Here is a 27,767-nt window from a genome sequence, read left to right as displayed (position 1 = left end):
TCGCTGAAGACCATGTGATCCCTTGAGATGGATGGTTCTTCAAGCTCTCAGACTTTCCCTTCAGTGATGCCAAGATCCACTGAGTATTTGCAGAATGATGTCATTTAATTTGCCATCTCTCAAGACTGATGGTGAAAGAGTGCTTCCTTCTTTGGTGATGGAGCATTCTCCTGGGTCTTGCAGGGTTCTGGACTCTTTGCTTGCCAGGAAAACTTAAATCTGGGAATCTGCTAGTCCCAGTTAGTGCAGCGTGCTCTGATTTTGTTGCTGTTGTTGGGAGTTCTAGATGCTAGTGGACAGTGCTGGCTGATTCACGCATGGAAGAAGAATGTAATGATATTTCATGAAACATTAAGGGGAAGCTTTTAGGATGGGGCATCCTGAAGATAACTTGATCACCAGCAAAAAGTGCCTGAATGTCAAAATTTCTCATTGCTCATGGAGTTTCATGGAGGCCTAAACTCATTTCTCCCAAGGATCCTTCACAAAGCAAGGCGGGGTGTAAATCTGGTGATGATTGCTGCCTTTACCCTGGCTGCTGATTGTGAGTGACAGCTTGGAATTGTACATTGCTCTTCAGACCTGCTTGAAAGAACATGAACCTTGTTAGTGTACTTCATCCCAGAGCCCAGGTGGGTAATGGATCTCCAGCCCAAAGTGACTCTAGTTGTTATTTGTCTTTTTGGATTAAGTACTGATTTTTGTTAGGGGACCTGATTTTTCACTTAATATCCAGCCACCCATTTCATTTTCAGGAGCACTACCTGTTTAATAGTCTATTATTTTTTTAAAATGTAAATATGATATTCTCTAATGAAGTCTGGGTATAGTATAAGTAATTTGATATGTGATACAGTACAAGGTTGCAGTGTAGGGATCAGCCTATCTACTGAGGAAGTCATCTGCTTGTGGTAAGAGGATCTGTTTATTCTCATCCCATTCTCTAGGGAATTTTTAAGTATGAAAATCCTAGCTGAATTCCTGTTACACTGTTAGTCATGATATGGATGAGGCCATTATCTGTAACAGCTACACCTTTTCTCAAACATTTTTTCTTCCAGGAGGATGAGAGAGATTCCAATCTATTAACTGTTCCTTCTAATGTTTTCTTCTTCCAGCTAACTTATCAGGGGGTTTTTAAGTGCTTATGTTGGGATAGTGCTTAGTATTCTGTCTGCCAGGACTCAAGAAATTACTGTAATTATTTTCAATCTAGCTCATTTCTGTGGCTGAGGGCCTGTTTCATAACTCACACAAAATGTTATTATGCTGAAAATCAAACCTTTCAGGGCAGTCTTCATACGTGGTGATTGCCAAAACTAAATGATCTGATGTTGTGACCCTGGGGGAGTAGTCTCACTGGTTACCTGGTGATTCCATGGCTTGCAGCAAGTCTGTCAAGGTAGATCCACAACCTTTGCTGAGAGCATTCTTTGCTGCAGCTCAGACAACGGCAATAAACCATATCCTTGTGCTCGTGATTTGCGAAGTCAAAGAGCTTCATTTGCAAAAAGGCACCACTGTGTTCCTCAGTTTCCATGTCTGATAGGTCTGTTGCTGCCCAGTAAAAATCTGATACACATTCAGCTACTCTGTGAATGTGTGTGGTGTTGCCTGGATTCATCACTCAGCATGGGGCAAGGATGGGAGCACCCAGAGGAGAAAAGAAAACTGGCCATTCACTCACACACTCTGAGATGTGTTCTCCATCTGTGGCTGTTTCTCCAGCTATCCTCCTGACATATCACTATACATGAGATAAAGGAAAGGATATAATGGCCACAGTGCCAAAATGCTTTGACACCCGTGGAGATAATGATGTACTGAAAGAAAGGGTGGCACTGCAGTGGAGTGCATGCATGCTGCAAAGATTTTTAAAATGTGTATACGTGTTGAAAAGTTTATAGATTTCTTCAAGGTAGGTAGACTGCCCATATAATTCTTGGTGCTTCTTTTTTCTAAATTTTAGGAGTTGCAAACTAATGTCATGCATAAAATGCTATTTTCCCTTCCTTTGCTTTCTCTGTAAGTAGATATATAGCAGTGATGAAGAGAGGCATAGGTGGTTATTTATATGCAGAAAGAAATTTTCATTTCTTAGGGTCTGTGTTAGAGTTTAATTATGTGGTGTTTCATGGGAAAGAAATTTAAAGCTTTTCACAATCTGAGTTAGTTGTGGTAAGAGCAATACATGGGAACAGCATGACCTTCTTACTCATGATCTCATGGAGAAGCCAAGAGTGCTACCTCCAAATCACAACATTTGGCAATTCAGAAAAGTGCTCAAGAAAGTCAAGACAGATGGAGACTGGGCAGAAAGAAGTGAAAGACATCAGGAAAACACAGAAAAGAGTGAGTGCACATGTCTTTCTAGGATGACAGTAGGAGTAGGAGTAGGCATGGACAACACTGAACCTTAACTGTGCACCTGATCCCTGCCAATGCCTTGGAATCTGACCAAGGGAGGAATGGTGCACCTACAGGAACCATGGCATAGTTGCCTGCACATTGTCTGCTTTTTGATATGAAACTTGGTAGCAAATGCCTAATTTACCTCCTGCATTTCCTCTGTGCTGACAGAGTGCTGTTTGCTACCTCATTGTACTGGCTGTAAGTTATTTGTTACTAGGTCACCACTGGGTTTAGAGGGTGCACTACCATCCAGCAGTCCAGCCACGAGCAATATATTGCAGACAACTTTCAACATCTTTGGAACAGGATGGGAGAAATGCTGGAGAGGATGGTAAGCCCTGGAGATAGAAAAGAGGAGAATTGGCTTGGAAACCTATTCAAATATGCAAAATAGTAATCAATATTTTTACTCTAAAAAGTATTTCCAGTCATTTCTTATGAGCTAATAGATCTAGTGAAGGAGAGATAAGAGTTTACTGAAAATTGGTGGCATCCCTTCAAAACATCTCACTGTGCAAGTTAAAAGCATTTCCCTAGAAGTATCTGCTCCTTGGCTTAGAAGATACCATCCCTAAGAGACTGCAGAGATAAAGTTCAGAGAGAGGAAAATATCTTTTTTTGGAATTTAATAGAGATACTATATTTGAGTATGAATGTTCTGGGATAGGCAGTACATGGCTGCTAAGCCTATGATTCCCTTTCATCCTCCGAAGGACTCATGCCTGGGCAAGGATGGCATTTGTTTGTGGAAGCCAACATCTGCTGCTGTTTGCATGCTGTCACTTTTCCAGTCCTGCGTGGCTAGGTGAGTAGTGCAAGTACTTGATCAGAGTTGAATCTTCCTCAAGTTGGTAATGTTTGGCTTGACAAATAAGAAACATACTTCTTTCTGTTAGTCAGCTGCAAGGGTTGAGAGGAGTAACATTTTACAAGGCCTAAACTCCATCTGCTGGTTTTAAAAAAACAAATCATGATGCAATGGTAACATTCATTTCCATTAGTTCAGATGTCAGCTTTTCTGTACTCAAGTGCTCCACACAAGCTCTTCATCTGCTTTACAAATCAATTCCAAATAACTTGATAACTTTAATAACTTTAATCTCACTTGTATAATTTATCATTTCTATTCCACATCAATCCCTATATTAGCAAGTAACCATTGTGATTAAAAAAAAAAAAAAAAGTATTGAAACTAGATGTATATGCTGTGGAGTCTAACAGTGTGGAAGCTGCAGCCAAAGTTGTAAAGTTTTTCAGAGCCTTGGTATTACTGTCCTGGGTAAGGCAGAGTTTTATTTTCATTGGTTAAATTTGCTTGGTGTCAAACACTGACTTTTTGCCCAAGTCAGAGAAACACCAACTTGTACCATGTTACTTGAGCCTCCTCCTTTGTTGTGTTTTAGAGGTGCAAGGGAAAAGCTTTCCCATTGGATAAAAGGGAATTAGATGAAGAAGATATCTTTCTGTAAATATTTGAGGTCTTCTGCAACAAAGTAGAAAGGGTGGATTTTCTTAATTGTTGTACTTCTCTTTTATGCTGTAGTGCTGTCATGGGGCATCTGCCATCCTCTCTTATTGCAGCTATTTCTTGTCAACAAGGTGGTTTGGGGTTTTTTTCTGTACATTTCTGCATTTCTCCAGCCACTGAAAGTGAAAATGATGTTATTCCGTGTCAGAGAAGTGTTACTCTGAAAGATGTTGTCTTTAGCAGGAGCTGCTGTTCTGATCTTTCTGCTGGAGAACACTATTCCCAGAACTTTGTACCACTCTGGGAAACTCTGCTCAAGCTGCTCTCCAAAGCTGTGTTGTATTTCTCCAGCTTCTTGCCTTCTGTCCATACTCACGGAGTTTGTAAAACCAGCACTTTGTGGGAGGGAAGGTGAAAGGGCTCTTTGCCAATTCTGGAACAGTTAAAAATGTCTGAGGCAGAGGGGGTGTAGAAATGCTTGTGTTGGGGGGAAAAATGAAGAAGTACAAATGGCAAATCATGAGAGCTGTGTGGGAATTCCTGCTCTTCTGCTGACTTGTTATCCACACTTATGGTGGTGAAAATCCAGCAGACAGGAGGGCACTGTGGCCCAGAGGGACACAGGCAAACACATGCCAGGGGACACAGCTTTATGCCCAAAGTACCCTGTCCTAGAAACAAAGAGCTCAGATGTAAAACAGTTTTGTTGGGAAAAATTTATGCATACATATATGTATATATATAAGAGATCAAGCACTTAAGTTATCTATAAAAATTTGCACATACCAACAATGTTGCCTTGCAGTGTTTTGATGTACATTGTATGTCCTGGGCTCCCTTTGAGGAGCAGGAGTTGCATCCTAAATCTGTCTCTGTGACAGCCACACTTCAGCTTCCTGTTCCCAGCAAGACAGCTGACCCACACCATGGAACTCTGACGTAAAAAGTCAGAACTGCTTTAGCTGTTTCTGAGGGTGCTTGGCAGAGCAAATCTATCACAGCAATCAGGCAGTGGAGGCAGGGTGGTAGCAGAGATCTTTGCTTGTGCTACACTGTGAAGTCCCATCTTTGGTTCTGATGAGGAAAATACAAGGTAGGGCATCTGTCTAGCATGTACTTGAATTCTCTCAGTCACACTTAGGCTGCTTTTAAAAATTGTTTTCATTTATTGCCTAAATAGGGCAAATCTAATGTTATATTTAGGCATGGGGAGGGGAAGGAGGGGGGAAAGCTCTCAAAAGCCATAGGTCTATGCCTGGAGACCCAGTGTGTTCTCTGTGCAAAGCCGACTACCATCTGCAGCCTTAACTTTGGCATTTTAGGCTCCTACTAGTTTGGCTATACAAATGTCTCGGCTTGTCTCATATTGCTCATTTGCAGCTGACATATTGCCACTTAAAAGCAGTGGCTCAGCTCTGGCTGAGCTCCATGTTGGACTTTATAACATCTCTCAGTATTTGTTTATTCAGCATATATTATTTTACTACTGGGTGTAGCTCTTTATGAAGCCTGTCTCCTGGAGATACTGCCAGAGGAAGGAAGTATAACTATAGGGTATTTACCTTACCATGGTGCTGTTGTAGTCACACTATTTGACTCATGCTAAATACATTCTGTGTTAGAGTAATACTTGAAGGTCAGTGGAGAAAGGACTGTTCCTACACTCACCTGGAAAACTAAAAATTGAGCAAAACACAAAGAATTCACTGCCTGGGAGTTGTTTTTCACTTATAATACACAATTGGTGGCAGAATGGAGCCATTTCAGAGTTACATTAGACGTAATAAAAAAAAAAACAAAGGAAGAAAGGAAGAAAGGAAGAAAGGAAGAAAGAGAAAGAAAGAAAGGAAGAAAGAAAGAAAGGAAGAAAGGAAGAAAGGAAGAAAGGAAGAAAGAAAGAAAGGAAGAAAGGAAGAAAGGAAGAAAGGAAGAAAGGAAGAAAGGAAGAAAGGAAGAAAGGGAGAAAGGGAGAAAGGAAGAAAGAAAGAAAGAAGAAAGGAAGAAAGGAAGAAAGGAGAAAGGAGAAGAAGAAAGAAAGAAAGAAAGAAAGAAAGAAAGAAAGAGAGAGAGAGAGAGAAGAGAAAAGAAGAAAGAAAGAAAGAAAGAAAGAAAGAAGAAAGAAAGAAAGAAAGAAAGAAAGAAAGAAAGAAAGAAAGAAAGAAAGAAAGAAAGAAAGAAAGAAAGAAAGAAAGAAAGAAAGAAAGAAAGAAAGAAAGAAAGAAAGAAAGAAAGAAAGAAAGAAAGAAAGAAAGAAAGAAAGAAAGAAAGAAAGAAAGAAAGAAAGAAAGAAAGAAAGAAAGAAAGAAAGAAGAAAGAAAGAAAGAAAGAAAGAAAGAAAGAAAGAAAGAAAGAAAGAAAGAATCCAGCAATATTATGCTTGTATCACCTGTAGAAAAGTGAGAAAAGTGGTCCGGCACCTTCTGGAATTACTTACAGAAAATGAAGAAAAAGGCAGAATACCCTCATCTGATTCAATTTTTGTCCTGAATATGAGGTATTCTGAGGACATGAGACACCTGTTAGCTGAGGAGACCCCAAGAGCAAGGCTCTGCACTGCCTCAGAACTGAGGATCTATATTTAACAGCAGCCATGGCTGTACATTCTGTTCCTCATTGGTTTCCTGCTGTGCCCCCAACATGTCAGATTCCTTCCCTCACAAAAATGTAAGTTTAGATGGTCTCCCTTTCATTTCTCCTCCAAGGCAATTTGTCACACATTTGTGATCTCAGTGCTAAAATAAGTTTATTAACATACGTAGACACCATTTGAGCTTTCAAACAAAACCTGTAACATAAGGATCCAATTATGGGATTGTATAGTTAATGATCCTTTAAGATGTAGAACTCCCTATAAAAATTTGCTGGCAGCTTCAAGAGTCTTCAAACTGTCATCCTGAATTGCCACAGAAAGTAGCGTTTTTCTGCTGTAATTTGGATCCAGATTGCTCATAGGAGATGATTAAATCTATAAGTAATTTTGAGGAAATAAAAGCAGAATCCAAGACACAGTTCTCCTAATCACAGGAGAAAGACCTCTGCTTTGTTCTCCTGGAACTACTCAAAATCCCCACCTTCCTTGTATAAATGGATGCAAGAAGCTGAAATGAAGCACCAGCTCCCTATATAGATCACGCCTGGAGCCCAACATGCCAAGCATGGATCAGCACTATGCTGTGCTGTCTGTTTTGTGCACACCCATGGGTGGCATCTGGGATCTCTGCATGCCTGGCACGATGAGGGAGCAATTCCTGCAGGGCCCTGGGGTCTACAGAAATCCTAAAGGCAAACTTCTCTGAGAAAAATTTCTGTGGTGGAAGATGGGTCCGGGAAAATTTGCATATTCATATGTATTTGAGAAGAAGCCATAAGGGAACAGCCAGGAAATTTCATTCTTACATTCTCAACACAAGGAATTTTAAAAAGAATATACATGTCGTTTATTTGCCAGAAAAGTAGAAATCCTAATCCTTAACTTGCTGTCTAAATAGGAAAATGTGAAAAAGGGTAAGATCCATAAAAAATTACAGCAAGAGAAATCATTGCATCCTTTGTCAGGAAGGTACTGACATCCCTTGCAAATAGAGTTCTGTCTTTATTGTCCCTGACTGCAGAGGGAGATGAGAGTGCTGCTTGTTACCACAGCGGGGGCTGTATATTCAGCTGAAGAGTCTCCATCACCATGGTATTCTCAGCAGCTCTCAATTTTAATCATCAAGCTTTACTTTACAGATGGAGAAAGCTTTTTAGTTCCCTTCCCCCTTTTTAACAGGTGGTAAAAGGATTTGCTGAGGATACGTAAGATTCTGGCAACTGCAAAAATAGATGTTCATCCTCTGAATTCCTGCCCCATATCCCAATTAAAAGAAATCGATGTCATCCTTCCTTCTGCCTTGCGAAATACATAGTTAAGTACAGCCTATATTAATTTAGCAACAGGTGGTTTTTCTGATAAATGAAGAAGTACATATATTAATTTCAGCTGTCAGCATGGATGGGGGTTGTTGGGGGATGGGGGAAAGAAAATGGCAAATAGAACCAGGATGTTTATCTTTGCAATTCTGAATAAGCAACCAGCTGCACAAAGTGTCTTTCAGAAAGGAACATCTTCTGTTGCTGTCTCTGTTAATGTAAAAGACATTTAGATCAATGAGCTGCATTATGAAGGGGGCATGTGTATGCTCAAGCCCTTGCCTCTCTATGACTTTTCCATTGTTGTTCCTATGTGTACAGGCTACTGCTTTCCCTTAGTTTTTACATGGTTTTTATGTGTATTTTATTTTCCTGCATGTTACTAAGTCTCCATCTGAAGAAAGTTTGTTCTTTTCACTGTTGGCATTTGATGTTTTTGGTTGGAGTGACTCCTTCCTCTGAAAAGAATGAGCTCCTTTCTTCCCCTCAGTGACCCTGTTTTGCTGTTGCAGTACACAACAAGCCATCGCTGGTGACTGCTGTGGTTCTCAGGGGGTGGCAGAAAGCAGCTGCTCCTCCTGCTTCAGAGAGAACCCCAGGGAAGGGGGTGCTCACATCTTTAGTCCCAGTGAGTCACTCATAGCACACAAGTCTTAAAATGCTAGCTTTGGTTTGCTACTATGCACTTTTGGCAATGAAACATAAATATTTAGTCACTGTTGCAAAGCCAGGGATTGACACTTAAAACAAAAAAAAAACAACAAAAAAAAGGAAAGTGCCTACAAATAGGCTGTATGTTGTTCCTTCTGGCAGTAGAATCTTTTAGCAAGAAGGAGAAACAGCTGAACCTTTGCATGTTGATTTCTAAATAAAAGTAAATCATAATATGGACTCTTATTTCAAATACAAAGTATTTGATTTTAAAAGAGTTGTTAAAAAGCAATGTCCATCACAGATTTCATAATAGGGATTTTTCTTCCCTAGGAAGTTGATATTCTGTGCCCAAGCCCAGGCAGTAGGAGGCAGTTCTGCACTCACGGTGCATTTCATGCTTCCAAAATCCAGAAAGTAGATTGTATTGATGCTGTTTTCCTTACTAGTCTTCAGAAAGAAAAGGGTACCTGTTGAACTGCTAAGTGACCAACTGAGCACCTGCCTGGGACAGCACCTCTGCTTGCTCCCACCTATCCAGCTGCAGCAGAAAGGTGTCAGCAATAGGAATGATTGTTCTGAAAAGGGTGATTTTTCTTTCAGATAGCAGATGAGATGATAGGACGACCTGCTACAGCAGAACAAAAGTGACTACATGCAACTGGATGTTGGGGATATTTGTCTCTGTAACCTTAAACTGCTTCCAGAGAGAGAGAGAAAGCAGCAAGTAGGAAGTTGTCTCTAGGGCTCAGCAATGGAGATGGAAGTGCTGGCAACTCCAGGACAAGCTCAGGTGGCCATCCTGTGTTTACAGCTTTCAGAGAGCTGGGTGACGTTGTGCCGTATCATGCTTGGGTTTCCCAGCTGCTGCTCAAGCCAGGAGCTCTCCTATCACTGGTGAGCAGGGAAACAACCCCAGTGGGCTGTGGTGAGGCCAAGAGCAGAGCTCATTTGCTGCATCTCACAGAAACACGAGGGAATGGCGCGGGTAGGAGAGGCCGCCTGATAAGAGCCGCCGCACAAGTGTGGGGGTGGACAAAGGAAATTTCCTTGTCAGCCCGTGAATGTGATAAAGAGTGCAAATAGGCAGCCATGCAAACAAACACCAACTATTTAGAAAAACACAGCTATTCTTAGTTTGTGGATTCTGTCAGCCCAGGTGCCTCCAGCATACCAAACTCATCATCTCTCTAAGGTTTGTCTTTCTCTTTTCCCCATAACCCTGCCTAGACCTCAGAGTTTCTGAACTAAAAATAAGATTCATGGTATATATGGGGAAATAATCCTGTATTTCTTGTAACTTAGTCCAGTTCCAAAGCTCAGCTGGGGCTTTCCTGCAAGGAAGGGATGCAGTAGGTCCTGGCTTTTCCTCTTCTCCCTTCTGGAGCCTTTCTTTGTCTGTCACCTAAACCTGTTGGAGCAAAAACAGCATCACTTTCCAAAACTCCCTCAAGTTCCCTGCCACATACAGAGTTCAGATGTCCCAGCATTCTCACCATGCCTTAAAGATGCTCTCTGGGGTATGGAAGAAATTCAGATCTTAGGCAAATATTTATGCCCCAGCACAGCAGGAAAGGGAGGTAATCCATACTTTTCCTACTTGGATAAACCCTAAGGAGATACTAAAGAGTTATCCAGGTGAAACATCTATGCTTGGTTGGGAATTGTGGTATATAGGTAAAAGAATGTGGAAACTCCAAGAAGAGACAAAGAGTAGGAAATGTTAAATATCCAGAACTGTTTATGGTCAGAGCAAACCAAACTACCCTGTCAAAATAAAGTAAGAAATACAACAGAGGAATTTAAGGTGACTAAAGGGAATTCAGTGCAGAAAAGAAAATTAATTTTCACTGTAAAATTTAAATTAGACGGCTTCCTTTATTTGCTTTATTAAAAAAAAACAAAACTAAACCAAAACAAAAAAAATGTACCAAACATCCAGTTCTGAGCAAGGAAGGCAAAAGAGGGCATGTGCAGTGTTTCTTTCTTTCCTCCTGCTAATTTTTTTTCCAGATCTTCCCTAAGAGATGCACCGGTCCTGTAGCGAGTCCACAGTTTTTCTGTCCTCAGAACTATCTTGTTCTGACAATGGGAACAGAATACAGCCAAAAATACACATATATACATATAAATGTGTGTGTGTATACACACATTTAAACACTGTTTTTTAGTTCACTTGCTGCATTTGGATGCTCACTGGCATGTAGCATGAATAGCATGAAAGCATTCAAAGGTAGCAAGTGAACACTTTAGGAAAGAAAATTCTTGCTCCTCTCCTCCTTCCTCCACAGTAAATGGTGAAATAAGAAGTGTTAGCAGGCCTGAAGTCATGGAACCAAAGGCTTGGATTGGAGCAGGGAGAGCAGATTTCACCTTCAGCTCCTGAGGTGCCAGCAAACAAAAAGAATAATGTAATATAGGTAACAGTTATATCCCCAACATCACCTTTCAATTTTATTTTTTTAAAATAAATGCTTCTGATGCTAGGGGATTATTGAAAAATAGCATTTTAGAACTAAATTGACAAAAATACTGAAATAAAAGGAGTAGAAAGGGAAGCTGACATTCTAGTGAGAGGGAGAATGTGAGTCAGTAATTGTACTGGGTTTTTTTTAAATGCATGTGAAATGTGAAACAATTGTTAACAGAGTAGGAATCTCTGGGAGGCAAGGGCAAGTTGGTGCTTCACCCTCTGAAACAAAAACTTGTGGCTATTTTCAGAGTGGGAGACTACATTTAGTGAACTTGTAAGCTGTGGTATTGTGATATATCTTCCAACTGCATAATTAGGAAGCAATTAATATTCTTAGACTGTAAGAAACCACTTCTTTCATTTAACTTAAAACAATGAGTGAGGAGGGAAAAGGAAAGACTGTCTCGAATAAGACTTTGCTTACTCGAGTTAAAACCCCCATATCTATGAAGTGATTTAACCATATCTGTGTAAACTTTGCTTTTACATATCATGGTCCATAACCATGGGATGTTTGTGTGGACCACCTGTTTCCTCTTCACGGTCTGATTGCTTCTACAGGAGGCACATTGATTGCATGATAAGTAACATTATGAGCTTAGCAATTGAACGCGACATTGGAGCTGGAAAGGAGAAGCTGTGACTGTGCACTACCACTGAGATAGAGACCTTGTATGGGTGCTGCATCACAGTCTGAAAATCACCCTGCAATCTCCATCCCTCCAGCAACTTGGGAGATGCAGAGGGAGGTAGCAATGTGACCTTTATAAATAGCTGAGTTATGCTCAATTTTTTCTTGTGGCTTGGATATGGAGAAGCATAGACAGCCTGTGTGACTCTGAAAACTTCAACGGAAATGAAACAGGAAGCCAGATCCTTTCATAGCTTGTTGATCTGTGAAGACAAGCTGAGTCTGTAGAGACTCATTTTCTAACCCCAGGAAAAAAAGCAATTGGGAGAGAAATCCAACTGGGGGTGATAGTCTGGAGAGGAGATGCAGAGGAAACATGGCAGAAGGGCCAGCAAGAACAGAGACCACTCCACTGAAAAAGGAAAGCAAAGCAGAATTAGCTCAGAAAGACGTGCCGGTAAGTTCATGCTGCTGTGCTATAAATTTTGGCATGTCAACAAGCTGACAATCAGCTAAAGAAAAACCCTGTGCTGCTGCTTACAGCTGCATGGATACTGCTTTTACCTATGCGCCAGACTACCTGCCCTTGACAGCAGTGATAAGTTACGATAAACAAGGAAATGGTTCTTGACTGTTAAAAATGGGCTTGAAATACTGAAGGAGGAAGCTGTCACTGGTTCTGCACCCAGGCTTCCTACTTTGACTGGGTTGGATGCTGTTGCCTTTGTCTCAGCACTCACTTTGGAGTTATGTTCTTTGTGCCATGATTATACTGCAGATGAGCACAGCAGTTGCTTTAGCAGCTCATTTGTGGGTTTAAACAGACACAGTTGAAATGTCTTCACACTTGCTTAGCAGTGGCTTTCAGTATAAGCTTTTGCTGTAATTGCTGTGCACTCTCACGTGGGTGCATGCAGAGGGAGGTAGTCACAGTCATGGCTGCAGCTTGGAAATGCCATGACCTGCAGAAGAACCTGGAGGTTCATGTTGTGGGAAAGTTCATAATACTCCCCTAAAGAAAGAAAATGTCATAAATATCCCTAAGCAGTAGAACTTTGCCATCAGTACATAGCCTTGTTTGAGTATCAGAAACATATGCAAAATGCTGTGACCAGGAAGTCTGGAGGAAGAGGATCCAATTTAGGCTGTTTCCAGTCTGAGCTCCCTGGAGCTGTCCCCTGTCCCTGCAGAGCTATTGCCTACTCAGAAGCAAAGCAGAGAATGTATTATTTCTGCTGAAACCTACTGAAGGCAAGGGCTGTGTAAGACCTTCTCTGTCTCCCTACATTGTTCTGTTGGAGCACATCCAGAGGAGGAACATGAAGTTGATATGAGCACTGGAGCACCTCCAGGAAGACAGACTGAGAATGTTGGGGTTGTTCAGCCTGGATAAGAGGAGACTGTGTGCAGACCTCATAGCAAACTCCCAGTATTTGAAGGGAGCCTACAGAGAAGACAGAGAGGGACTCTTTGCTAGGACCTACAGTGATAGGACAAGAAGTTGAAATTGAAAGAGAGGAAAGTTAAGTTAGACATTTGGAAGAAATTATTTACTGTGAGGGGGTGAGACACTGGAACAGGTTGCCCAGGAAGGTTGTGGATGCCCTGGCAAGGGGAGTGGAACTAGAGGATTTTCAAGGTCCCTTCCAGCCCTTAACATTCTATGATTCTCTGAAATAATTTTGGAGAAGTTGACATTTTCTGAAGCTTTCCGAACTTCTGTAGCAGCACGTCTCCAATTATGCAGAGTCCATGAAAGAACCTGCTATTCTTAAATAGTTAGCTGCTATTTCCATTTCTGCTGTTGATCCCAGCTCAGACCTGGATGTTGCTTGCTCTCTCCAGGATTATCCTACCCATATTCAGCTAACAGGAACAGCACACACGGAGCAGTCCATCAGTGCAGGAGGGTTGTGTGTTACCTGGCTCAGTCTTACAGTGGTGTATGTATGCAATACCAAGGAGGGAGGCAGGTAGAGCCTGTCCCATCTCACTCACAAAGAGTTTCCTGCCAAAGCCTGCAAATGGAAAAAGGTCCTAGAGATCTATTTGTGACCCAGGGAAGAGGTCCAGAAAGAGCTTAAGGAGAAAGAACTATGGATAGCGTTAGTTTAAAAACGTCCATTGAGAGATAAGTAATGATTGATTGATTGATTGATTGATTGTCCCAGGATTATACCCACGCATAGAGGATCAAGGCCATGCTCCAGATTGCACTGAAGTGCTCAATAAATGCACGGAGGAGAGAGTAGAGAGCCGTGAAATGGGAAGGAATCACTGACACAGGGGTTGATGAGTAGCATTTGTACTATACATTGCATCTCTCTCCTCTGATAAGTCAGCAGCCAGGTAAACATTCACTTTCAAGCCTGCCTGCACAAAGAAATCACCAATTAAATCCAAAGATCTTAACACAGGTTAAGAGAAGGCAGAAAGATGCAAACCTGGATTTAGCTACAATGCTAAACCATCTGCAGCCACCAACACTGAGCTGGCCAAGGCAAGAAAAAAGCTGGAAAGGGAAACTTAAGTATGTGATAACTGCAGACAAGATGTGGAAATAAAATAAATGAATTCCAGCCACCTTGGAGCCTATGCAGGTGGATGCCATGTGAGCTATACCCTGACAGCATCTCTCTCAACTGCAGCTCCTGAGACACAGCTACATTAAACACAACCTGCGAGTCCAGAAGGAAGGCACCAGGTAACTGATGCTGTGGAGAGGCACAGAGGTGGCACTTAGGATTTTTTTTTCCAAATGGATTTTTTGATGGAGCAGCACACAGTGCTGCTTACACAACTGACAGCTTTAGGCCTCCTAAGTCAACTATTTACTTTTGCTATTTTTAGCTGGGTTTTAAGCCTAGATTTTCTTCTACTTGGATAAATATGTCTATGGGTTTCTGTGAGTGCACTAAGTGAATGCTTGGCACACCAATATTTAGCAGGTTTTTCCTATTTTGTTCCTTGCCCAGATTAACTGAGATGGAGAGAGAAACAATCTGATATTCATGCCAGGCGATACAAATCTCTCCACTGTTTCATGAAAAGTCTTGATCTTCAACCATTTTATTTTAGGGGAAAAAAACAATCAAACCTAAACCAAATCCAATAACAAAAGACTGTGTAAGTTTGTCTTGGCTCTGTACCGGAGAAAACTGCTTGTAACTCTGTAAAAGATTGGAGCTTTTGTTAGGACCATTACAATTCCTTTCTGTTTTTCCTGCAAAGTCCTTAACAAGATGGAAGAAAACTGTTCTTTAATGTGTAACCAGAAAAGAAAGTACACCAGTCTACGCAAATTCCCTACATACCTCCGGGAGAAATGACACATCAAAGACTATTATAAGGGAAGGTACTTGGCAAAGGGGAATTTCTTTTTGGATGAATGCACACCATCTTGTTCAAGAGTGAATTGGTGAGGAAATCGACGCTTAATGATAGGAAAAAACAAAACCAACCAATAGCTTCAAAGTTATTGCATTCACATTTAATGGCTATATTTCAAACAGGTGATGGTGTTGGTCTCCATTCAGGGAATGGGAATCCCTAGAAGTGTTTCATGCACCCCCATCCCTGGAAGAGGTCAGTGCCAGGCTGGATGGGGTTTTCAGCAACCTGGTCTAGTGGAAAGCGTCCTTGCCCATGGTAGAGGGCTGGAACTAGATCTTTAAGGCCCCTTCCAGGGCAAACCACCGCACGATTCCGTGCTGCCATGAAATGGAAAGCAGCGCAGTGTGACACCCAGGCACACACTGCACCTCACGGGCGGAGGAGCGGGAAGCGCTGCCGGGGAAATGGAGACCCCCCGTGGGAGACAGGCCGGGAGCCGGCGCAGGGCTCTCCCTCCTCCCGGCTGCCGGGAGCGGGGCGGCCCCGCGGGATCCCCGCCCCGGGCGGTGCCTTTGGAGCCGGGCTGGATCCCGGCGAGGCGCGGCGGGAGCGCGGCGTGAGGAGCGGTGAGGCGCGCCGGGCCGGGGGCGGACTCGCACGGTCCCCCAAGGGAGGCGAGGGTTTGGCTTTACTTGCTGTCTCTTTCTTCTTCCCCATTTCATTTTCCACTTGACTCCTCGGGGGCCGTTTTCCAGAAGCGGCGATTCCCGGAGAGCCGCTGCTGAGGCCGGCCGGCTGTGCCCCTGCCCGTGAGGGGTGCGGGCCTGAGGGGCCGAGCCGGGAGCGGCCCCGGGAGCGAGCCCCGGGCTCACATTGGCGCCGGGGACCGCGGCTGTAACGCAGCCCGGGTGTGCGGCGGGACTTGTTCTTTGTTTGGGGGCGGTAGTTTGTTTTGTTTTGTTTGTTTCTTTCCTTACTGCGTGCGGTATGAATTTACGTGTTGCAGACTGGCTTGTATTCCCGTCAGAAGGGTGAATGTTTAGGAAAAAGAGGCTCACAAGTGCAGGTGGAACTCAGGAAGGGGCAGCTGCAGGTGGTCCTCGGTGTCAGCATGGCTGAACAGGAGCCCAGCTGTGCCCAGGTGGCCAAGGGCATCCTGGCCTGGATCAGCAGTAGCCTGGCTGCAGGAGCAGGGCAGAGACTGTCTCTGTACTCAGCACTGCTGAGGACACACCTCACATCCGTGTGAGCTCTGGGCCCCTCTCTGCAGGAAAGACATCGAGGGGCTGGAGCGTGTCCAGGGAAGGGCAGCAGAGCTGTGAAGGGTCTGGAGCACAAGTCCCATGAGGAGCAGCTGAGGGAGCTGGGGCTGTTCAGCCTGGAGAAAAGGAGGCTCAGGGGTGGCATTTTTACAATTCCCTAAAGGAAGTGGTAGCCAGGTAGGAGTCAGTCTGCTCTCCCGAGTAACAAGTCATACTGGGAGAGATTTAGATTAGAAATCAGGAAAAACTTCTTTGCTGAAATGGCATTCGAGCATCAGAGCAGGCTGCCCAGGGAAGTGGTTGAGTCACCATCACTGGAGATGTTTATTAGATGTGTGGATGTGGCACTTGGGGGCATGGTTAGTAGTGGGCTTGGTAGTGTTGGGTTAACTCTTAGACTTGATTCTAAAGGTCTTTTTCAACCTAAATGATCCTGTGATCTCTTATGTCACTGAGAAGTGGTCTTTTAGGCTGGGGATACGTTCTCTGACAGCTTGCTTTTCTGCTGTACATTCTGCAATACAATTCTGCTTTGATGGTTACTTACCCATCTCTCATTTTGCACTGCCTTTCTTACTAAACCAGCTTGTTTTCTCTTTGGAGGAGCTGTACAAATTGTGTGCAGCTTATACTTTCATTTTTGCAGTGGAGAAAGAACCAGATTTCTGTGATATTTAGCGAGTGAGTTGAAGCTAGCACGGTGCTACCTGCTCCATTGCTAATATGTGCAAGTATCGTTATTCCCACTTCCGTCCTCTGGCCCGCTCCAGTTGCAGCAAGTGCTGAAACAAAGGCAAAATGTGTGAAACAGGAAGAAATGACAGGCTAAGAAAGCTTCTTTGTAGTCACTGAAGTGTGCTTCTTTAAGAATTTCATTTCTTTGCTAGCGGACAAATAATTTGATTAGAAACTGAGGGAGTCTCCTTATGGTTGGAGGAAAAGATGCCATTTTCCCATCTCTGTAAAACACTACCAGGTGAAGGGTGTTACAATTGATTTTGAAGGGAAGAAATAGCATGAAAATGCTGGTCAGCATTTAAATCTAAATGCTTTTATGGATAACTATCTGTATTTGGATTTTTAAAAAAATTAAATTTTTGTAGCTCTGAGATTTTTTTCCATTTTTGGATGAAGGGTTTTTTTTCACTCCGTTTAACTGTTTGGAACATGTTGCCTGCCTAGGTGGTGTTCATTTCCCATTCAGCATCAAGACTTTCTGTCCACCTTGTTTCTCAGGTACAGTTTCCAGTTGAATCTTCACATCTTGCCTACCATGGATCAGACAACAAATATTAAAGGGTTTTTCAAAAATGTATGCAGTTTTTCTTAAGCTCAATGTTTGAAAATGTTTGATCTTGCTTGACTACCCAGGCAAATGAGTTCGAGATTTCAGAAATACCTCTGCTGAACCTCCTGACCCCACACAGCTGAACTGTGGGAGTCACGGTGCCAAACTGTCCTAGGGAAGATGGTTATGGTTATAATTTACTTGTTTTAAAAATACAGGGAATAACCAGTGCTCAGGAGTCAAAAGGTAATATGATTATACTGCTTTCTTTACACTTACTTAACTGAATTTGAGTGTGATTAGAATGGCATAAGGTTTACCTGCCTTAAGGAGCTTCTTGATCTCCTCTTGTTTTAGGCTGTGTAATTACTATTTTTTAAAATTACCTTTGGACTGCCTAAGTCATATTCTAGTGGCATTTTTATGGCAGTCTGACTTGTAAAAGAGTTACAGTACTCTTTAAAGTGAAACACCGCTCTGAGATGCTGTTTGACATCTGGCCCTGAATCACTTCAGGATCTGTTTTCTGTTTTGCTGGAATTTGGGGAAGCCCAATGAACACAGAGCATCCTTTCCACACTCCTGGGGGGATGCAGCTGGCCTGGTGCCAGCGTGCAGCAGCAGCAGGGAACTTTGCCCATGTGCTCCATTGTTGGGATTCCCATCATAGCAGATGCCAGTTCCTCAGTGCTTGGCTACAGTGCTCTGGTTCAGACAACAATGCTGTACCTTTCAGAAAGACAGAGAAAACAGCTACTTATTACTGAAAAAGTCAGAGTTTCATGATAGAAAACACGAGTTCCACTTCTTCAGCTGCAGCAATGTAAAAGCACTCACTGGCAGTTTTAAGAGGGGAGTTCGTTGCTAGGGATCTTTTTCCAGTTCTGAGGTGTTAGAGATTAGTTTTATATTACAAAATTTGGTTTGATGAAAAGTTTGATTTTTTTCCCATGAACTATATAACTCATGGTTGGACTATCTGTTGCCTGATAACATAAAAGCATAAAAAACCCCATAAAAACTGTGTCCCAGCATAAATGAGAACAAAAAGGAAATAAAGAGTCTACTGTCCACTTCTTGAGAGGGCTCCAGTGAAGGCCAACAATGTAAAATACTTCAAAACTTCTACAGCTTTCTTGATTAATTTTTTGAGAAATTTTGAAGTCATCATCTTTTGGTTTCTTTCCAGCCTTACGCTGTGCTAGTAGCTTCTTCCCATTTTTTCACTGCTCTACATGCTGTACATTTTTGGCATCCTCAAGATCCAGACCCAATGCTTGGTATTCCTCTGTAGCCTATGGGGACATGCTGGAAGCTCCTGCCAGGGAGAGGAAGTCTGTCTCTAGCTCCTGTCCCCCTGCCACCAGTGAGGACAGATGCCACTACGTACCTGTGCAGGGGGATGTGTTGAGCAAGGCAGCTTGTACTGCCCACACGTTTCTTTCAACAAACATTTTTCTGAGGAGAATGCTGTAGACTGAGCAGAATGCTGTCTTACTCGAGCCGTATTCTGTGATGGTGGAGGGTTAAAGGTGTGTCAAGATGTGGCTGTATATACTCAGTCTCTAGTTCTTTTGCTAGTTCTACTCATGGTCTTGAGCAGGACCCCATCTCAGGTGCCTTGTCCATACATAATATGTTGCTGGGGTTTTCCACATATTGGAAATGTTTAGCATTTATGCTTCCGGGTCAGGGTAGTCACATTGGGTAAATAAAGCTGTGAAAGTGAGAAATGTGTACCTTAGCATCAAACTAGTGCCTTGATGTGATGTGGTGTCCATGAGGCTTTGACCATCATCAAGTCTGCCCTTGTATCTGTGCAGCAAAGCAGCATCAAGGCAAGGTGCTTGGACCTTCAGCCCAAAGGTCACCTGCCACCAGGGAAGCCACAGAATGGTTTGGGTTGGAAGGGCCTTACAAATCATCTGTTCCAACCCACTGCCGTGCACAGGGACACTTTTCACTAGACCAAGTTGCTCAGAACAATCTGGCCTTCAACACTTTCAGGGATGGGACATCCATAGCTTCTTAGGACAGCCTGTCCCTTTCAATCTAAAGCTATCACCCCTTGTTATGTCACTAAATCCCTTTGTAAAATGTCCCTCTCCATCTTGTAGGCCCTGTTAGGTACTGGAAGGTACTATAAGGTCTTCTAGGAGCCTTCCTGTCTGAACAACCCCAGCTCTTTTAGTCTGCTCTCATAAGGGAGGTCTTCATCCCCCTGATCTTCTTCATGGCCTTCTCCGTGCACCTTGCACCATTAGGTCCACATCCTTCTTCATGCTGGGGTCCCAGAGCTGGATGCTGTACTGCAGGTGGGGTCTCAACAGTGGAGGGCAGAATCACCTCTCTTGGATGGTCAGCAAGGTTTTCATTGCCAAGTTTGTTCCAAATCTTAAGTCTTTCGCAAACTTAAATCCTTGTTTCAGGTTTATCTGTATGACAAAGAGAAACCCTACCCGTTTTCCCTGGTTTTGCTCTGAGCACAGGTTGTGAGCAGCTTGGAGATATGTTTATTGTCCTTCAATTCTGGTTTCATTTTGGATCATTTCCTGCACATGTATTTCAGCTGTGACGTTCTTGCCAAAGGCCAAGGACTTAAAAATAGGGGGTTTCATATAAGTGAAGAACTTTAAAAATTATACTACTGGGTTCCATGTTAGAAACTATCCAGTACCCTGTATTTCATTTGCTTACTTTACAAGTGAAAGTTGTGCTTCTGTCAAGTGCCAGCCCCTCAAAAAGAGCTCAATATGCAAGGTCACACTTAACTGTATTTTTCAGGGGTGCAGGATTTGTATTTTATTTAGTCCTTGCTACATAACTGTCCAGTTTTGAGGCAGTTTGTGCAAAGGCAGAAGTTCAGGGAGCTGTGGTCTCTTGATCCCTGCAACTCATGTCTGGAGTGCTTTGCTTGAAACTTCCCTTGCCATCCAGATGTCTGTAAAAATACCAACTGTGCATCAGCAATGACAGTAATGACAGTGATATTATTATGCATAATACTACTAATAATAATAATGTGTTTTTACAAGTAGAGAGCTCTCACTCAGAATATTCTGAGCTCTTGAATCACATTTTTATGAAATGTTTTTGTTAGCTATGACTTTGGTATTACACTGAGCAATAACTTAAACCTCAGTTACTATCTTGATGCAGTCAGTTTTACCTTTCAGTATGCTTTTTTTGTGCAATATTGTAGACCAGAAGTGTCTGGTAATGCACACTCACTAAAAAGGCAGAGGACTTCTGTGTACTTGAGCTAATGAAAATATGCCAGTTTGAAAGTGTTGCCCTTAAAATGATGGAGAGAGCAGGGTTTAAACACTCCAGCTGCTTCCATACAAATACCATGAGCTCTGCAGAATAAAGCTGAAATTTTGTCCTTCATCAGACTGGACACTGAGAGGCAGAGGGGAAGGGATGCAACACCAGTTTATGCCATTTGCATTCAGAGTGATGGCTTTGATATTTTGCTTTCTTTGGCCTTGCTTTGTGCTTCCAATATGTTGTGAAAAGAGAGCAAGACACAAATAAAACTCCCTAGCAAACATAACACTGCTGAATAACCTCTGCACATACCTGCTGAAGCACAGGCTTTGTGCTCTGGTGCTCCACCAGGAGATATGAATCATTTGTAATTATTAATCATAAATTATATGTAATTACTAATCCACATTAAAAATGCACAGCTCTGCACGGTCTGCACACAGAATTTGGTACACTCAGGAGAGGACCATGCACTGAAGACAGACACAAAATCTGTGGGGTGCAGCAGTCAGGCCCTCTACAGAGATGGGAATGATGAGCAGTGTGGACATAGTTTGGTGAGATGAGCTGGCTTTCTCCTTGGACAGTAAACAAGCTCAGAAGAGTTGAATTTTTTTTTTTTTTTTTTTTTTTTGTCATGAGTTGCCTGATCTTGCTGTTTTCCTGAATATCAGTTGGGATAACTTTTTATCAACAGGTACCTTAAAATTCCTTGGACTGTCCTGTTCACTTACAAAGCATCCAGGCAGAGCCAGGAGCTCTTCCTGCACTGGGGAGCCCCAGGAGTGGGGCAGCTGCCACTGGACCTCTACCTGCAGAGACCAGGAGGGATGCTGCCTGTGGTATCCCCAGCCTCCTGAGCACCTCAAGACTGTGCATCCTTGGAGGGTGGGGTGGTTGGTGTAAGTCATGGGCTGTCTAGAAAACAAGATTTAAAAATCAGGAGGAGGAAAATTACTGTTATTGCTAAGCACAACTTCTTTTTCCCCCCCAACCAGGTTTCTGTTATCTAGACATATCAACATAAAAAACCCAAGGTATTTACACTTGTCAGCTACACTTATGATGTTCAGGAGGAAAGCATTTCCTTTATTCTGTCGGTTTGGATTCAGCATGGCAAAAAGGAAAAAAAAGAAAAAAGCATTTTGAGAATTGTGAACCAACATGAGTGGCATTAGGGATGACTCAACATGCAATTCTGCAGCAGGCAGAATAAGAATTCTTACAGTGGGCTTATTTCAAATAATAGATTTAGTGCATTTACGTAAGTTCTGTTGAAGTGTACAGGCATTAAATAGCAATTCTGAATGGGAACAGATTTTTTTTCCACATAAAGAAAAAAAAAAACAGTAGCAGAGATTTCAGAGGCTCCTTCTTTAAAAGGAGATTATTAATGTTTTCATTTTTTAAAATTAGGAAAAAGTTTTAGATTCATGGTTTTTTAATGGCATGAAATGTTTTTCATGTGTTTCTTGTCCAGTATTCTGGATTGTAAATTCTCAGAAGGCCTCTGTCATGTTTTTTCTTACTTAAATGGAAGTGGGGCTAAGCATTATTCATGTGAAGGTCTTGGATGAAGCACCCTGTGCCTTAAAAAGGAAGCTGAATTGTACAGGAAATGAAGAACCGAACTTTCCTTTTGTTCTCGTAGGCGTTTGCAGAGAGAAAATGGTATGTGCAGGCTAAGGCGTGCTTTAATATCTTGTTATGTAGCTAAAATTGGTTTTGTAAATTCATTCTTGTAGGGTATAGTTTAGATAATCACCCAGTAGGTAAGAACACATTATGGTTGTTGCTGCACAGTAGGTATAAGTGTCACAACTGCATAGATACATTAACACCAGCAGTTCCTGCCAATCATCAGGGAGTCTGAGGAAGGCTGCCAGCTCCATATTCTCTATATTTTTCTGAAAAAAAGACTGAGGGAGCTAAGAGGGCACTTGGGACAGCCCTATGCAGAAGAGTTGTGTAAATTAAACCTTTGTTGCAACTGATGGGCCTCAGTGTTACCAAAACTGTTCTTTTTTCTAGGTAATTGTGGTATTCTGCTTATGATTTGGGGCTGGGATTCTCATTTGTTTTTTGTTTTGTTTTGTTTTGTTTTTTTTTTTTATTAGAAGGTATCAGCAGACATGGTTGAACTTTTGATAAGTCACTGACAATTACCATCTTTGTCTGCAAATTATTTTCTCACTATACCAAGGAGCGATCCTCATCTCTCCTGTTTGTTATAACAGGTGAATGTTGCTTAACAAGTTGGCATTGCTTTACTCTGTAAAGGAAGGGGTTTGTATTGAAATAGTTATTGAATTAAGGAGTGCTTCTCACATATCTTGGTATGTGTTTGATCTGTTTTCAGTATTTTTTAATTTTTGGTGTGATGCTGACAATAAACTGGGAAATCAAAGACTCTTGGCACCACTTTAAAAGGCATGTTTCTTTCTTCTAAACTCTGATGTGATGTAGTCTTTTATAGATACTGAACTTGTGTAATTAATAATTTTTCTGTGTCTCCCTCTTGGCTCATTCAGTTGAGGTCTGTGTACACATGTGCATCATGCTTGTGCCTGCTCTGTAAGGGTAAGTTTGTTTTCCCTTAAAACAGAGACTTAGCCTTTTCTGCAACATGCCTTGGTGCTGGTGGTGTGTAATCTCGAAAATAGCAATGTGCACCAACATGAAGAGAGCTCTGTGTGCACCCCTTAACACAGGCAGACTTGGACCTCCCTGCCAAGCTTTGCATGTCTCAGTTGAGGGGTCTCCCTTCCTAGCTCTGCATCCAGCAGAGGAAGGAGAAAGAGTGGTACAGATGGGACAGCATAAGGGCTGCAACAGAGGAGTCCCACATTCTGCCTCCCTCTTTGAATGATGAGGGTATACCTGCTTTTTGGGAACCAGGAGCATAATTTTGTGTGATGGAAGTATGAAACCCAGCCACTTTATGGTGGGAAGTGCTATGTCCTGCTTTCAGTACCAAAAAGATGGTGAAGAGGAATGTCCTGAAAAGAAATCATTCTGTCAGTCGTTCATTTGGGAAGGCTCTCTGTTATCTTTCTGCTGCCCTCGTTAATGGTATGGAGAAAAACAGTAAAGGGTTATTGCACCATCAGACATGCTGGAATATTCAGTAATGCATGCAGTGCTGTCTGCTGGTTCCCAAGCTGAGCTCTGACATTTTGCATTTCATCAATGATGTGTACTTAAGGTGGCAGCCTTCAAAAAGGTTGTGAGGTAGTGTGAGCCTGGGATGTGAAGCACATCCTTTAGAGATTCCTTGGAATTACTTGAGAATGAAACAGATGTTGCAGACATCTCTTACTTACTTTTTTTCTGGCCTTTTTTGTTGTTTTTTTTTTTTCTTTTTTGTGTCTCTCCTGCTGACTTTGCAGGGGGAAAAGCTTAAGGCTTGGCACTAGCAGGAAGTTGATGTGGCATGAAAAGAAAACATGGTATACTACTTGCTCTGTAAGATAAACAGTGCTATCAGCTCTTACTCCAGAACTGTTCAGCTTCTGTTCTTCCAAATTTCTGCATGGCAGAAGAGTCAGGCCTCCCTGTCATGCTGATGCTCACAGTCAGTCTTAAAGAAGATGGGAGCCCAGCAGCTGATCACAGCACCAAGTGCTCCTGTCACTGTCTTTTGAGGAGCAGTATGAATTGTGCCCATATCCCAGGGAATGGATTTGATTTAAAAATCCGTGGGTGTATGTTACTCCCCCTACTAATGTGTTATTAATTCAATTGCTCGTTGGTTTCTGAAGACTTTTGGAAGGTGCAGGGAGGGGCGTGGCAAGATCTATTTTAAGCTGCTGCCTTCTTTAATTTATGCTCATGGTATCTTTTTACCAGCAGCACTTTGTGATCTAACTGCTTCTTCTAAATGTCATTGACTTGAATAAAAAATGCAATTAATTTCTAAGTGTGACATAAGCACTGAAAGTATTGACTGAATCACAAAGTGCTGTTTGAACAGCAGCTTTCCTGTGACAAGAGGGAAAGTTCATGAAGTCCAAGGTATGCTGCAATACAAGTGTAGCACAAATACTCAAAATCACTGGTTTGCAGATTTTTCCATCACCCGTTTGGCTTTCTACTAGGGAAATACCCATTTATAAATCCCATATTAAATAAAAATGGGTGAGCACTCTTTGGATATCTCATGTTCTCTGACACTAATTTGTGTTTCTGAAGGAAATCAATAAACCTGTGTTTCCCAGCACTCCTTGAAGAACAGTTCCTCAAGCACCTGTTAACCATATGCATTGAAAGAGAGTTTGTTGAACTCCAATAGCCTGAGGGTTTTTTCAGTATTATTACCATCAAAAACTTTTTTGAAAGATTCCTTGATTCAGTGGATTCAGTGCTGAAGTGAACCTCTCATCTTTATGCCTGTTAAAGGGGTAAGGGAAGACATTTTGCATTCACATGCATTTCTTGGTACTCCATAATGCAAAGTATGTAATTTTAACAGATGGACCAGCTCTTGATTTTGTCATAGAGCCAGTTTATTCAAAATCAAATGTGGGAGTGGACCATACGGTCCTTTTAAGTAATGAAATGGAAGACTGCTGCAACTTACCTTTGATACTGTATATTTAAATTGGTGTTAATTTTAATGATCATTGATTTGCATACAACAGTGTAAATCCAGAACACCCACTGATCCATGGTCTGAACATCTGTGAGCCACCAAGTTCCATTCTAGGACAGAAGGTTCAGTCATTCACAGTCCACCAAGGTTTCTTTCAGTGCTGATGCCTTTATCCTGAAGAAGAGAGAAAAAATTGCAATTGCTTGATTCTGCTGGGATTGTCATTTCTCTTGGTAGAAGTTTTGTGTGCTTACTGAGAATGTGCTTAACAGTGTCCCTCAGGAGGAAGTGGGAGTGTGTTTCTGTGTGCGTGTGAGCTATAAGTGGGAGTGTCTGGTTTTTCTATGAAGTTTTCCATTTCCAAACCTTACAGCTGATGTTTTGTTGTCTGTTACTTGGCATCAGTAATAAACATTTTCTGGAGCTTCAGAACTAGCAGCCCAACCCCACCTCTGATTACTTAAAATTTGCTGACACCTTTTCACTTACAGCTCTTAACCTGTCTTTAGTTCACAGGAGAGACAAGGTCTGAGTCTCACCACCAGATGACTTGCATGCAACATCTTGTAATAAAAGTTCTTCAAACAACAGAATATTGGGAAAGGCCAAGTATCAGCAGTGCTCTGTATATATGCAACAGTGCTCATAAAAATGAGTGCATCACTGTTTATCTTGTTGCTAAGGTTGGAATTGATATGTAACTCTTTGACTGGATTGTTGTTCACAGTGCATGGGCTTAACTTACTTGGAAAAATTAAGCCTCTCTTAAATTTCCTGTTAAAGCCAGGAGGGGCAGAAGTTCAGCTGACATAAAACTATGTGGAATGAATAATCCCCTCTGTAGACTCCCTGGAGAAGGATCTTTTCAGCTTTCTCTGTGATGCCTTCATAAAAAGTTGAGTTTTTTAAAGGTTTTGTACTAAATCAATAAATAAGTTAATAACAGAGCAGCTGTTCATCATGAACTCTGGGAATTTCCTATATACAAATTTCTTCCAGGGGACAAATTTCTCAGTTAGGGAGCAGATACTGCCTTTTTCAACTGTTCAGTCTCCAGACCCTCTCTCACTTGCAGATCTTCTTATCAATAATAGACAACCATAACCTTCCCTAACCTTGTCTGTAATGCCAGGGGAGTGACAGAGTCTTGTCCTTGATGTCTGTGAAGAACAGTGAGTGTGCACTCCCTCTGAGATGATCTCCTGATCTTTCTACCAAATCCCTGGACAGGATCTTTCTCTGGAGTTTTAAATTGACCCTAAACTTACCCAAATTGAGGCAGGAACATTCTTGTAATTCCCCAGATAGTCATATGATGCTTAGTCAGCTAATATTGCCTTATATGGCCCATTTGTTGACTACAAGTAAGTCCTACAAACCCCTGGTCTTTAAAACCATTACTTAGAGACAAAATAATGACAGTACAGGTCTCTAGATCAGCACATCCTGAAGTAAAAAAAAAAAAAAAAAAATTTTTTTTGTTTTGTTTTGTTTTTTTTTTGTTATTGAGCAGTGCATTTGATATCAGTCTTCCCATGACTCCACCGTAACTGTTGCCTTCAAAGTGTGCAGGAAAGTGTGGAAATGTGACCTGTGTGCATCCATGCCCCTAGAAACTTGAAAAACTAAGTCTATAAATATGTGTGTTAAGTAAATATATTCATCTTGCATGCCATGTTTTGTCTTTCATTTGAAATGGTATCATGTTTGGATGATCTTTCTTTTTGCAAGAACACAAACAGAAAAAAGTACTTCAAAATAGTGATAAGATTTTTCCCTCTCTCTTTTGATCCCTATTTTAGGAAGGCATGAGGTGTGGTCCTGGAAAACAGCCAGCAAGGAATCCCTGTGTCTCATGTGGCAAAAAGTGAAAGTGCAGCTAATGTTAAGCATGTCCTTCCTCACTGCTCTTTTTTGGTATTGTAGAAGGCTATACAGCTTTCTAGCACAGCTGCTGAAACGGTAGGTTTTTATCAAACAGACTTTAATCTTCCACACTGTTGCTTATTTCAGTAAATACTGACCTTCAACATCTCCTCATTGACACCTGTTCTATCATTTATATTTCAGGTGGAGCAACTATCTTCAGAGGCAGCTCATAAGTAAGCTTTATGTTGCTACTCCACATTTATTAATCACCCTCACAAGTTCCCTTTAGATGCAGAATAGCAAAACTTAACTAATCTGTGAATTGATCTCAATTTAGGGAATCTCAGTGTGCTGCCAGAAGTTGATCTGCTTGGTTATAGTGCAAGAGAATGGAAAGGAGAAACAAAGCAAGCCAAACAGATGAGGGAGGTAAGAGTTAAATTTTAATCTGTGCATGAGGACAGGGAAGAATCAGCACCTGGGAAAGGAATAGCACTCTCAGTGCAAACAGCTGCAGCAACTATCAAAGCCTGCTGCTCTGGGTAGTCAAATGAAAAGCAAAAGGGACAGCATGAGCACAGCAGTGCAGGTCAAAATGGAGATCAGGTTT

General features: G+C 42.0%; 1 protein-coding gene across 5 annotated transcripts in view; it reads left to right on the top strand.

The window, feature by feature from the left end:
- Positions 1–378: 378 nt before the first annotated feature.
- Positions 379–27,767, top strand: part of OTULINL (OTU deubiquitinase with linear linkage specificity like) — a 37,730-nt gene continuing 10,341 nt past the window's right edge. Inside the window, exons 1-4 of one of the 5 annotated variants that reach the window (XM_079300280.1) lie at positions 379–632; positions 27,091–27,250; positions 27,359–27,390; positions 27,495–27,586. In XM_079300280.1, the coding sequence (XP_079156406.1) occupies positions 27,144–27,250; positions 27,359–27,390; positions 27,495–27,586 (231 nt within the window). In that variant the 5' untranslated portion in view covers positions 379–632; positions 27,091–27,143. Of the gene's footprint in view, positions 633–11,617; positions 12,002–15,232; positions 15,558–25,057; positions 26,184–27,090; positions 27,251–27,358; positions 27,391–27,494; positions 27,587–27,767 lie in introns of those variants that run through there. The other 4 variants (XM_079300278.1, XM_079300277.1, XM_079300276.1 and 1 more) reach the window with 4 other exon arrangements.

Source organism: Erithacus rubecula (assembly GCF_903797595.1).
Source record: "Erithacus rubecula genome assembly, chromosome: 3".
NCBI lineage: Eukaryota > Metazoa > Chordata > Aves > Passeriformes > Muscicapidae > Erithacus > Erithacus rubecula.
Note: the sequence above shows the minus strand (reverse complement) of the source record. Positions and strands in the feature narration are given on the sequence as shown.